Below are 13,225 nucleotides of genomic sequence, written 5' to 3'. Positions count from 1 at the left end.
TGAGTAACATATATGAACATTATTTTTTTCTGTGATTACTGCAGCTGGTGACTAGTAACCACTAAATACAGAGAAGAGTCACAGATTCTACTCACTCACCTGGGCAGTTACCTGTAGGAATGTCCTCCTTAAACTGCTCATCACCGCTCACATCCGTCTCTTCTTCTTCTTTCTTAATGTCTGTAGCATTAATATAGATCAGATCTTTCCCTGTAGGAATGTCCTCCTTATACTGCTTATCACTGCTCACATCTGTCTCTTCTTTTTCTTTCTTTATGTCTGTAGCATTAATATAGATCAGATCTCTCCCTGTAGAAATGCACTCCTTATACTGCGCATCACTGCTTACATCAGCATCTTGTTCTTCCTTTATGTCCCTAGCAGTAATATAGCTCAGATCTTTCCCTATAGGAATGTCCTCCTTATACTGCTTATCACTGTTTACATCTGTCTCTTTTTCTTCCTTTATGTCCCTAGCAGTAATATAGCTCAGATCTTTCCCTATAGGAATGTCCTCCTTATACTGCTTATCACTGTTTACATCTATCTCTTGTTCTTCCTTTATGTCTGTAGCATTAATATAGATCAGATCTTTCCCTGTAGGAATGTCCTTCTTATACTGCTCATCACCGCTCATGTCTGTCTCTTGTTCTTTCTTTATGCCTGTAGTATAAATATCGATCAGATCTTTCCCTGCTGTAATATCCTCCTTATACTGCTTATTACTGTTCACATCTGTCTCTTCTTCCTTTAAATCTGTAGCATTAATACTGATCAGATCTTTCCCTATAGAAATGTCCTCCTTATACTGCTCATCACCGCTCACATCGGTCTCTTCTTCCTTTATGCCTGTAGCATTAATATAGATAAGATCTTTCTCTGTAGGAATGTCCTCCTTATACTGCTCATCACGGCTCACATCTGTCTCTTCTTCCTTTATGCCTGTAGTATAAATATCGATCAGATATTTCCCTGCAGTAATATCCTCCTTATGCTGCTCATCACTGCTCACATCTGTCTCTTCTTCTTCCTTTATGTCTGTAGCATTAATATAGATCAGATCTTTCTCTGTAGAAATGTCCTTCTTATACTGATGATCACCGCTCACATCTGTCTCTTCTTCTTCCTTTATGTCTGTAGCATTAATATAGATGAGATCATTCTCTGTAGAAATGTCCTCCTTATACTGCTCATCACTGCTCACATCTGTCTCTTCTTCTTCCTTTATGTCTGTAGGATTAATATAGATCAGATCTTTCCCTGTAGTAATATCCTCCATATTCTGTTCATCAAGAGGACGGGGACACCTCTCTGGTGCTGTTCTCTTACTGGATCTGACTGTAGGGAACACATACAGAGACTGAATTCATTCTTTACATACAAATAATGAGAGGACGTGTGTATATAGTCATGTCTATTACCTGGTGATGTGAGGGGCTGCTGATCCTCCATCATGACCTGATCCTTGTACTGATCCTTGTGTCCTTCTACATACTCCCACTCCTCCATGGAGAAATAGACCGCCACGTCCTGACACCTTATAGGAACCTGTATTGTGAATAAACATTTAATTCTATACAATTCCAGGATGTTATATGGAGACATTTGAGGGGATATTCCTGCACATGATTTATCTTCTTGCTCTCGGATGATGAGGTGAATAATTGTCGGGGTAGATCCTCTATATAATGGTCACATGTCCCGAACTGACCGCATGTCTGATGATCCAGCTGTCAGTTCAGGTCATTATACCCAAAGAGCCCGTACCATGGAGTGTAAGGAGTTAAGTGATATTTCATAGTAGGGCTGCATGATATAGGGAAAATGTGCAATTGCGATTTTGGGCCTAAATATTGCGATTTTGAAATGCGATATAATAAATAAATGGTGAAATCCCGCCTTTTCATGTCCAATCTCCTCCATTTTACAACTATCCACCCATTTTATGCCCACTGCCCATTTCACATCTCCCCCCTTCACCTTCTCCCCTCATGGTCACATCTTCTCCCATCACATTCTCCCCCCATATCACAATCCCCCCCTCCCCGTCACATTCTCCCCCGTCACACTCTCCCCCCTGTCACATTCTCCCGCCGTCACATTCTCCCCCCCTGTCACATTCTCCCCCCATGTCACATTCTCCCCCCCTGTCACATTCTCCCCCCATGTCACATTCTCCCCCCCTGTCACATTCTCCCCCCATCTCACATTCTCCCCCCATCTCACATTCTCCCCCCATGTCACATTCTCCCCCATGTCACATTCTCCCCCCATGTCACATTCTCCCCCCATGTCACATTCTACCCCATGTCACATTCTCCCGCCGTCACATTCTCCCCCCATGTCACATTCTCCCCCCGTCACATTCTCCCCCCGTCACATTCTCCCCCCATGTCACATTCTCCCCCCCTGTCACATTCTCCCCCGTCACATTCTCCCCCCCATGTCACATTCTCCCCACATGTCACATTCTCCCCCATGTCACATTCTCCCCCCCCATGTCACATTCTCCCCCCTGTCACATTCTCCCCCCCATGTCACATTCTCCCCCCCTGTCACATTCTCCCCCCATGTCACATTCTCCCCCCTGTCACATTCTCCCCCCATGTCACATTCTCCCCCCATGTCACATTCTCCCCCCTGTCACATTTTCCCCCCCTGTCACATTCTCCCCCCCTGTCACATTCTCCCCCCCATGTCACATTCTCCCCCCTGTCACATTCTCCCCCCCATGTCACATTCTCCCCCCTGTCACATTCTCCCCCCATGTCACATTCTCCCCCCTGTCACATTCTCCCCCATGTCACATTCTCCCCCCTGTCACATTTTCCCCCCCTGTCACATTCTCCCCCCCTGTCACATTCTCCCCCCCCCTGTCACATTCTCCCCCCCTGTCACATTCTCCCCCCGTCACATTCTCCCCCCCTGTCACATTCTCCCCCCCTGTCACATTCTCCCCCCCATGTCACATTCTCCCCCCCATGTCACATTCTTCCCCCTGTCACATTCTCCCCCCCATGTCACATTCTCCCCCCGTCACATTCTCCCCCCATGTCACATTCTCCCCCCCTGTCACATTCTCCCCCCCTGTCACATTCTCCCCCCTGTCACATTCTCCCCACATGTCACATTCTCCCCCATGTCACATTCTCCCCCATGTCACATTCTCCCCCCCTGTCACATTCTCCCCCCATGTCACATTCTCCCCCCCCATGTCACATTCTCCCCCCATGTCACATTCTCCCCCCCATGTCACATTCTCCCCCCATGTCACATTCTCCCCCCCCCGTCACATTCTCCCCCATGTCACATTCTCCCCCATGTCACATTCTCCCCCCCTGTCACATTCTCCCCCGTCACATTCTCCCCCCCTGTTACATTCTCCCCACATGTCACATTCTCCCCCATGTCACATTCTCCCCATGTCACATTCTCCCCCCCTGTCACATTCTCCCCCGTCACATTCTCCCCCCATGTCACATTCTCCCCCCCCATGTCACATTCTCCCCCCCCTGTCACATTCTCCCCCATGTCACATTCTCCCCCATGTCACATTCTCCCCCCTGTCACATTCTCCCCCCCATGTCACATTCTCCCCGCATGTCACATTCTCCCCCCCTGTCACATTCTCCCCCGTCACATTCTCCCCCATGTCACATTCTCCCCCCCTGTCACATTCCCCCCCCCCCCCCGTCACATTCTCCCCCCTGTCACATTTCCCCCCCCCCCCCCGGTCACATTCTCCCCCCATGTCACATCTCCCCCCATCCCTGTCACATTTTGTACTGCAGCAATACACTGGGTTTCCCGGGCGGTTTGCAAATCTCCCACCGGATCCAGGAAACCTAGTGTGTTTCCTGCCGAAAAAGACCTTTCCCCATCAAACAATCACTGGCTTGACACGTGACACCACTGCGGCCAGTGATTGTCTGAAAAGGGAAAGGTCCTACTAGTTGAATGGTGAAGAGAGGAGGCATCGGACCGCATGGAGGGGGAACGGCATCTGCAGGGACCGGGAGGAGGTGAGCAGAAGTTTTTTTTTTTTTTCTCCCTGCGCCCTTTTACTTAGCTCAGTTTTTCCCAACCAGGGTGCCTCCATTTGTTGTGAAATGACAACTACCAGCATGCCCAGACAGTCTTTGCCGGTCCGGGCATGCTGAGAGTTGTAGTTTTGCAACAACTGGAGGCACCCTGGTTGGGAAACACTGACTTTCAGTATTTAAATTTGTTTTTACCTGCTCTGGCCACCCCCAACCTGCAGCAGCACACAGGAGCCGGCCCGAGCAGATAACCGCAAGTTTTCCTGTAGGGCCGTATCGCTATATCGTAAAAAGCGCGACTCAATTGCGTTTCCAATATATATCGTGCAGCCCTATTTCATAGTATCACTGCTCTCCTCCCCCGGGACTATATAGATGGCTGCTTACTGTCTGGCCCCTAAGGATAGAATTGGCAGTGCTGTGCGCCACTTAACCCTAGCTAGACTGGTTGCTCTTATCCCAGCGACTAGAAGGGACAATAAGCAGCTATCTGTATAGTGTGTGGCCCCAAAAAAGGTAAGTGGCAATGCATCACCACCATTTAACTCCTTCATGGCTGACTGGGCAGGAGGTATATAATGTATAGCCATGGGCCCAGCTCCGGAGCAGGAGACACATCAAATCTGGCATATCTTCTGCTCTTGTGCAGGAAACCCCTTTCAGAGAAGGGACTCCTGTAATTAAAGTGATAAGATTTGGAGGGGAGGGAGGCCGCTGCCAATAGCCCCTAGGTCCTACCTGCTATCAGCATCTGGGACTCATTGCTAATGCCGGACATCACCAATGCCAAAAATCTATTTCCGGTAGCCCAGTGTAGCTGATAAGGACACCCACAGTGAAATAGCTGGGTCCCGGTCAGCTGAGAGAACGTGTGGATGTTCCTAACCTCGCTTCACGCTGTCTGAACGACGCTCCAATCCTGCAGGCAGCCTCAGCATCACAGCATTGATCAGTGTATGTAATCTATAGATTCCATGTAATAGTCTACTACAGGGACTACAAAACTGGGAATAAGGGAAAAAGAACATTAACTTAATGTGAATAAGCCCCTCCCCTAATAAACGATTGAATCTTCCCCATTTACCAATTATTTTTAAATAAAAAAATCTAAACAAAAATAAATCTAAACATATGTGTAACCGCACGGTCAATGGCGTAAACGTAAAAAAATACAACTTCATGGTCCAGAAAAAAAGTCTTAAAAAGCGATCAAAAAGTCTCATCAAAACTAAAGTGTTTCCGATAAAAATGACCGCTGATCACAGCGCAAAAAATTACTTTCATACATCCCCGTATACGGAATAATAAGAGAGTTATAGGGGACAAGGTAGGACAATCTGATACAGACTCATTTTTGTTGAATTTTTTTATATTTTAAAAGTGTTAAAATAAAACCTATATAAATCATTTATCATTGTAATTGTTTGGACCTACAGAATAAAGAGAATTATTACCGTAATGTGCACTGCGTCCAAACAGAAGACACCAGATTTAAAAAATTGCTTCTATTTTTTTCACCCCACAAATAATTTTTTTTTTTGGCCCTTGTTGTAGATTTTGAGGTAAAATTACAAAGTAAAAATCTGTGGTGCAAAAACAACAACAACAAGACTCATATGGGTTTGTTAAGACGAAATTGCAATCATTATGGCTATAAGAAGGCAAACATTAAAAAGAGAAATAGCTGTGTCCCTTAAGGGTTAAAACTCAAAACTGTTGGCTCCTGAAGGGGTTAATAGTACAAAAACCATCTGACAGCGCTCCACATGTGACCACACACATACCTCCACATGCAGAGCTGTACAGGAGCCGTGTGCTTACAGGACCTGCGATGATGTCACCGTCATGTGATTAGTCACATGGAGGAGGAGGAGTCACATGATCAGGGGCTGCTGCTCTAGGCTCATCTGCTCAGTGTATGCAGGACTCTGCTGTCACATGACCATTATCACAGGTCCTTCATTCACAATCTCTTCTATCCTGCACTATTGATTTCCGCCCACTCCTGTCACATGATCCTCCCCACAGGTCCTTTACCCGCAGTGACATCTATACTGAGAAACTTTGCCCCCCCCCCCCCAAATGTACTGGTCACATGATTGTGACATCATCACAGGTCCTACACCTCCAGCATGTAGCAGATACAGAGCAGGTCCTGGTGGGGCAGTCACTGCTGTTGTGTTGTGTGTGGAGATCTCTCAGAGCAGCAGCCCCTGATCATGTGACTCCTCCTCCTCCATGTGACTGATCACATGAAGGTGACATCATCGCAGGTCCTGTAAGCACACGGCTCCTCTATAGATACAGGTATGTGTGTGCGGTCACTAGAGATGAGCGAACTTACAGTAAATTCGATTCATCACGAACTTCTCGGCTCGGCAGTTGATGACTTTTCCTGCATAAATTAGTTCAGCTTTCCGGTGCTCCCGTGGACTGTAAAAGGTGGATACAGTCCTAGGAGACTCTTTCCTAGGACTGTATCCACCTTTTCCAGCCCCCAGAGCACCTGAAGGCTGAACTAATTTATGCAGGAAAAGTCATCAACTGCCGAGCCGAGAAGTTCGTGATGAATCAAATTTACTGTAAGTTCGCTCATATCTAGCAGTCACCATCAGATCTGGATTATTGGGGATGTTTATTATTAACCCTTAAGGAGACGATGTATATTTACATTCTGTGCCCCATATGGGACTTTGAGGTGAGCTCAGGAGCTATAAGCAGCCAGGACTCACCTCTAATGACGCTCATCACCATTAACCCTTTAGATTCCATGATCAAAGTCGATTGCAGGATCTAATATTAGTAAAATGCAGTTGTTGGGGGGCGGAGTCTAGATCAGCTGAGATGATGGCCGGAGGGCCCCTTACCATGCTCTGTGCTCAGATCGGGGCTCTAAGTATACAGACCCCTCCACAGCCTGTATAAGCCGAGCACCGATAACACTGATCACTATGGCAGAGCGTTATTCAGGGTTTGTAATAGAAGCCCCTCCCCTAATAAGTTTATATCCCATTTCTGTAATAAAATAATGTAGGTGGGCGTGGCTTAGACATGGCGCTGTGCGGTTGTTTTTCTAGGGAGCGCCGTGCCGACCAGCGGTTGTTTCCTGATTTCCTGCCTATACTGCCCCCCAGGGGATGTCTGCAGGTAATAGCAGGTTCTTCCGGGGGGACATATCACAATTCACATAAAATCCTGATGTAATTGTGATGTATATTGTGCCCCCTAGTGGACACATTTCAGTATTCTTCATTGGACAATGTCATATTGAATCCCTCTATTCTTCTCCCTGCTCTGATGAAGACGTTCTGAATACACCGCAGCCTCAGAGATTAGGAGAAATGGATTCACAACGTCTTCAGCAGAGCAGGGAGAGCGACCTCAGAAGACCTGGAGGACCAGAGCGCCACCACTGGACGGGAGAGGGGAGTGCGCTCTAGTCTCTTATTTTACAGCCCTCGGACAATGGATTTTGTTTTATAGAGAAATCTGAAAACTCCTATAATGTCTCCTCAGATGTTTCCCCAGATTATCTCCAGGAAATGGATTTTATTTCTCCATAGAATCTGGTGCGGTTTATCATCGTCTCCTCTTCTTCCCTTCAGGTTTCTCCAATCCAGGATCCTCTGCTGATATCTTCTATATAAGAGAATTCTCCTGGATGACCCATCAACCATGGAGAGAGACAGGAACAAGATGGCCGACAGGATCATAAACCTCACCCTACAGATACTCTTCCGGCTTACTGGAGAGGTGAGGGATTCTGGGAGTGATGTCACATGACCTCATTCTTATCTATGTAATAACAGATGATATGACTGGAGAGGTGGGGGATTCTGGGAGTGATGTCACATGACCTCATTCTTATCAATGTAATAACAGATGGATATGACTGGAGAGGTGAGGGATTCTGGGAGTGATGTCACATGACCTCATTCTTATCTATGGAATAACAGATGGATATGACTGGAGAGGTGAGGGATTCTGGGAGTGATGTCACATGACCTCATTCTTATCTATGTAATAACAGATGGATATGACTGGAGAGGTGAGGGATTCTGGGAGTGATGTCACATGACCTCATTCTTATCTATGTTATAACAGATGGATATGACTGGAGAGGTGAGGGATTCTGGGAGTGATGTCACATGACCTCATTCTTATCTATGTAATAACAGATGGATATGACTGGAAAGGTGAGGGATTCTGGGAGTGATGTCACATGACCTCATTCTTATCTATGTAATAACAGATGGATATGACTGGAGAGGTGAGGGATTCTGGGAATGTATGTAGTGATATTAATGTGTCTCTCCATACACAGGATTACACAGTAGTGAAGAAGTCCTCTAGTGGGCGCTGTCGGGCCCCTGTGTGTGAAGGATGGGGAAGAACCCTGAGCCCAATCCCGGGGCCCCCACCTCACTCCCTGATACATGAGGAAATGGATGAACAGAAGATCCTAGAACTCATCAACAAGATGATGGAGCTGCTGACTGGAGAGGTGACCCTGCTGGGACATTATACAGTAATGGAGGGGTCTGGTGATGACTGGAGAGGTGACACTGCTGGGACATTATACAGTAATGGAGGGGTCTGGGGATGACTGGAGAGGTGACACTGCTGGGACATTATACAGTAATGGAGGGGTCTGGTGATGACTAGAGAGGTGACACTGCTGGGACATTATACAGTAATGGAGGGGTCTGGTGATGACTGGAGAGGTGACACTGCTGGGAATGCTGGGACATTATACAGTAATGGAAGGGTCTGGTGATGACTAGAGAGGTGACACTGCTGGGACATTATACAGTAATGGAGGGATCTGGTGATGACTGGAGAGGTGACACTGCTGGGACATTATGCAGTAATGGAGGGGTCTGGTGATGACTGGAGAGGTGACACTGCTGGGACATTATACAGTAATGGAGGGGTCTGGTGATGACTGGAGAGGTGACACTGCTGGGACATTATATAGTAATGGAGGGGTCTGGTGATGACTGGAGAGGTGACACTGCTGGGAATGCTGGGACATTATACAGTAATGGAGGGGTCTGATGATGACTGGAGAGGTGACACTGCTGGGACATTATACAGTAATGGAGGGGTCTGGTGATGACTGGAGAGGTGACACTGCTGGGACATTATACAGTAATGGAGGGGTCTGGTCATGACTGGAGAGGTGACACTGCTGGGACATTATACAGTAATGGAGGGGTCTGGTGATGACTGGAGAGGTGACACTGCTGGGAATGCTGGGACATTATACAGTAACACCACTGGAGGGGTCGGGGTGATGACTGTATCATTATGTGTCAGGTTCCTATAAGGTGTCAGGACGTGGCGGTCTATTTCTCCATGGAGGAGTGGGAGTATGTAGAAGGACACAAGGATCAGTACAAGGATCAGGTCATGATGGAGGATCAGCAGCCCCTCACATCACCAGGTAATAGACATGACTATATACACACGTCCTCTCATTATTTGTATGTAAAGAAAGAATTCAGTCTCTGTATGTGTTCCCTACAGTCAGATCCAGTAAGAGAACAGCATCAGAGAGGTGTCCCCGTCCTCTTGATGAGCAGAATATGGAGGATATTACTACAGGGAAAAATCTGATTTATATTAATGCTACAGACATAAAGGAAGAAGAGACTGATGTGAGCGGTGATGAGCAGTATAAGGAGGACAAGGACATTCCTTCAGGGAAAGATCTGACCTATATAAATGCTACAGACATAAAAGAAGAAGAAGAGACAGATGTGAGCGGTGATGAGCAGTATAAGGAGGACATTCCTGCAGGGAAAGATCTGATCTATATTAATGCTCCAGACATAATCGTAAAAGTAGACGAAGAGACAGATTTGAGCAGTGATGAGCAGTATAAGGAGGACATTTCTACAGGTTACCGCCCAGGTGAGTAGTAACCACTAAATACAGAGAAGAGTCACAGATTCTATTCAGTCACCGGCTGCAATAATATTTTCGGGAAGTATTGGTGTAACTAGAATCTTTGGGACTTCAGGGTAAATACTATCCCCCTCCCCTCTATATTGCCTCTATAGCAGTCGACTTGATACCATCACCACTACATAGTGACTGAATAATACCGCCATACTGTTTATGAATCAAACACATTATATACAGACTAATATTACTCCATATAGCAGTAGATACCAGCTCTCTGTCGCTCTGTCTATGTGGAGTCGCTATCTTTCCTTTTTCATCCTGAGGATAGGGGATAAGTGTCTGATCGTGGGGGTCCGACCCCCCCCCCCCCCCCCCCGTGATCTCCTGCCCAGCACCCCAGATCTCTCCAGGCACAGGTGACCTCCGCTCCGTGCAGGGATTACTGTCGACCACCGCACCAAGAGGTGCCTGACATGTCTCTCCATGAATCTCTATGGGAGAGCCGGAGATACACAAATGGGATGCCAGGCAGGAGATCGCGGGGGTCTCAGTGGTCGGCCCCCCCCCCCCCCCAGTGATCAGACATTTATCCCCTATACACAGTAGGGGATAAGGACTCATGTACTAGAATTTTCCGTTAATCCCTTAACGACGCAGGATGTAAATGTACGTCCTGGTGAGCTGGTACTTAACGAACCAGGATGTACATTTACGTCCTATACATAACCGTGGTCATCGTAGCGATGCCCGGAACATGCGCGGCAGGTCCCGGCTGCTGATCGCAGCCAGGAACCCGCCGGTAGTGGTGGACATCCGCAATCGCTAGGATGTTTGCCATTAACCCCTCAGTTGCCGTGATCAATACAGATCATGGCATCTGCAGCATTGCGGACACTAAAATGGATGATCAGATCGACCGCAGCGCTGCCACGGTGATCCGATCATCCAGAACGGCGCACGGAGGTCCCTTTACCTGCCTCCGCTGCCTTCCACGGGTCTTCTGCTCTGGTCTGCAATCGAGCAGACCAGAGCAGAAGATGACCGATAACACTGATCAGTGCTATGTCCTATACATAGCACTGAACAGTATTAGCAATAAAATGAGTGCTATAAATAGTCTGCTCTGGGTACTATTAAAGTGTAAAAATAAAAGTAAAAAAAGTATTTAAAAAAAGTGAAAAACCCCCTCCCACAATAAAAACGTAAATTGTCCCATTTTCCCATTTCACCCCCAAAAAGTGTAAAAAACTAAATATATATATATATATATATATATATATATATATATACATTTTATATACATATTTGGTATCGCCGCGTGCGTAAATATCTGAACTATTCAAATAAAATGTTAATGATACTGTACGGTGAACAGCGTGAACGTAAAAAAAAAAGTCCAAAATAGCTGCTTTGTATTAAAAGTTTTATATAAGCAAATATGGTATCAATAAAAAGTACAAATCACGGCGCAAAAAATGAGCCCTCATACCGCCGCTTATACGGAAAAATGAAAAAGTTATAGGTCTTCAAAATAGGGGGATTTTAAACGTACTAATTCAGTTAAAAAGTTTGCTTTTTTTTTTTTTCAAGCGCAACCGTAATAGAAAAGTATGTTATTGTGGGTATCATTTTAATCGTGTTGACCCAAAGAATAAAGAACACATCATTTTTACCGTAAATTGTACGGCGTGAAAACGAAACCTTCCAAAATTAGCAAAATTGTGGTTTTCTTTTTAATTTCCCCACACAAATAGTATTTTTTTGGTTGCGCCATACATTTTATGGTAAAGTGAGTGATGTCATTACAACGGACAACTGGTCGCGTAAAAAACAAGTCCTCATACTAGTCTGTGGATGAAAATATAAAAGAGTTATGATTTTTTGAAGGTGAGGAGGAAAAAATGAAAACCTAAAATTCAGCACAAGAAGACATACAGGGGAGCACTCAGAGAGTCCACTCACGGTTACGGTGCCAGGATCATCTTTATTCAGGTGCAGTTAAAACATCAGCTGGACGCCAGGTTCCCGTAGCAGGGTAAGCAGCTTTCACGCCCGCACAAAGGGCGCTTCTTCAGACCACACCCCCTGCCGTCACCTGCTCCAGGTAAATACACCTGCCTTAGTCACGTGACGGCAGGGGGGCATGTTTACAAACAACTTTATTAAAAACACACACACACGGGATGCGGACATAAAACCAATATATCAACTTACAAAATTGCAGAGTAAAAAGTTATAAAAATACTACTATGCAATCATAAATACACGCTCATATCAAGTCTGTCATTAAGACCAAGGCCCCCCTGGGCGTTCGTCCTAACGATCCAACGTCCTTCTTTCTGCAGTAGCGTCTTTCTGGTATCCAATCCCACTTTAGGGTGAACACGCTCTATAACAAAAAACCGTAAGGTGTGACTATCACTATTGTGCACTTCGCGTACATGTTCGATCAGGCAGGGAGAACCTTTCCCCGTCCTGATCGAGTTTACGTGTTCCCGAAACCGTACATTGACTGCCCTTATGGTACAGCCGATGTAAAAGCGGTTGCAGCGGCACTGGATGGCATAGACAGCATTTTTTGTTCTGCAACAGAAAAAATCCTTACACGTCACTTCTATACCTCCTATATTGATGTACTTGTCTATACAGTAAAAGCTACACCAATTACACCCTCCACATTTGAAATTGCCCTTAGTCAGCCAGTTAGTACTGGGGTTAGGATTTTTTTGGGAGCTACTTACTAAAACATTACTTAGGTTCTTATATTTTTTGAAAGTAATGAGAGGAGGTTTTTTTTGTAAAATTCTGGAGGTCCGGGTCATTCTGCAAACAATTCCAATTATTTTGGATGGCTTTTTTTGATTTTTTTCTGCTAGAGGGCTACATGTAAAGCCGAATGAAAATCGATCCCGATTATCTTTGCCATTACCATCTTTATGTTCATTCTTATTTTTTCTCAACAGTGTATCCCTGTTTTTACTCCTAGCTTTGTTCAAGGCCATATCCAGAATATTTTTAGGATATCCGCGTAGTAAGAGTCTGGCATGTAATTCTCCCGCCTGCACCTCGAAACCCCTTTTCTTCGGAATTTATCCTTCTGAGTCTTAGTAACTGCCCATACGGGACAGCCCTCTTAACGTGTTCAGGATGGTAACTGTCGAAGTGCAGGAGGGAGTTACATACCGTAGGTTTACGGTAACCCTTGGAGACTACCTTGGCATCTGCAACACTGACTTCCACGTCCAGGAATTCTAAAGTTGGCGTCCCAACTTTCC

General features: G+C 45.9%; 2 protein-coding genes across 2 annotated transcripts in view; one reads left to right on the top strand and one right to left on the bottom strand.

Moving 5' to 3' along the window:
* LOC130298198 (zinc finger protein 850-like) overlaps positions 1 to 1,535 on the bottom strand; it is a 173,492-nt gene extending 171,957 nt beyond the window's left edge. Inside the window, exons 1-2 of the mRNA XM_056551115.1 lie at positions 1,422 to 1,535; positions 100 to 1,338 (exon numbers count right to left, since the gene is read on the bottom strand). Coding sequence (XP_056407090.1) covers positions 100 to 1,338; positions 1,422 to 1,509 — 1,327 coding nt within the window. The 5' untranslated portion in view covers positions 1,510 to 1,535. The remainder of the gene's footprint in view (positions 1 to 99; positions 1,339 to 1,421) is intronic.
* Positions 1,536 to 6,145: 4,610 nt separating this feature from the next.
* Positions 6,146 to 12,969, top strand: LOC130298209 (gastrula zinc finger protein XlCGF66.1-like). The gene is made up of 6 exons (XM_056551124.1): positions 6,146 to 6,347; positions 7,646 to 7,793; positions 8,365 to 8,544; positions 9,360 to 9,486; positions 9,570 to 9,769; positions 12,937 to 12,969. Exons 2-6 carry the CDS (start codon positions 7,716 to 7,718, stop codon positions 12,967 to 12,969), a joined length of 618 nt encoding a protein of 205 aa, XP_056407099.1. The 5' UTR covers positions 6,146 to 6,347; positions 7,646 to 7,715.
* The last annotated feature ends 256 nt before the right edge of the window (positions 12,970 to 13,225 follow it).

The sequence above is a fragment of the Hyla sarda genome (genome assembly GCF_029499605.1).
Source record: "Hyla sarda isolate aHylSar1 chromosome 1 unlocalized genomic scaffold, aHylSar1.hap1 SUPER_1_unloc_4, whole genome shotgun sequence".
Taxonomy (NCBI): domain Eukaryota; kingdom Metazoa; phylum Chordata; class Amphibia; order Anura; family Hylidae; genus Hyla; species Hyla sarda.
This window is presented reverse-complemented; position numbering and strand designations above follow the sequence as displayed.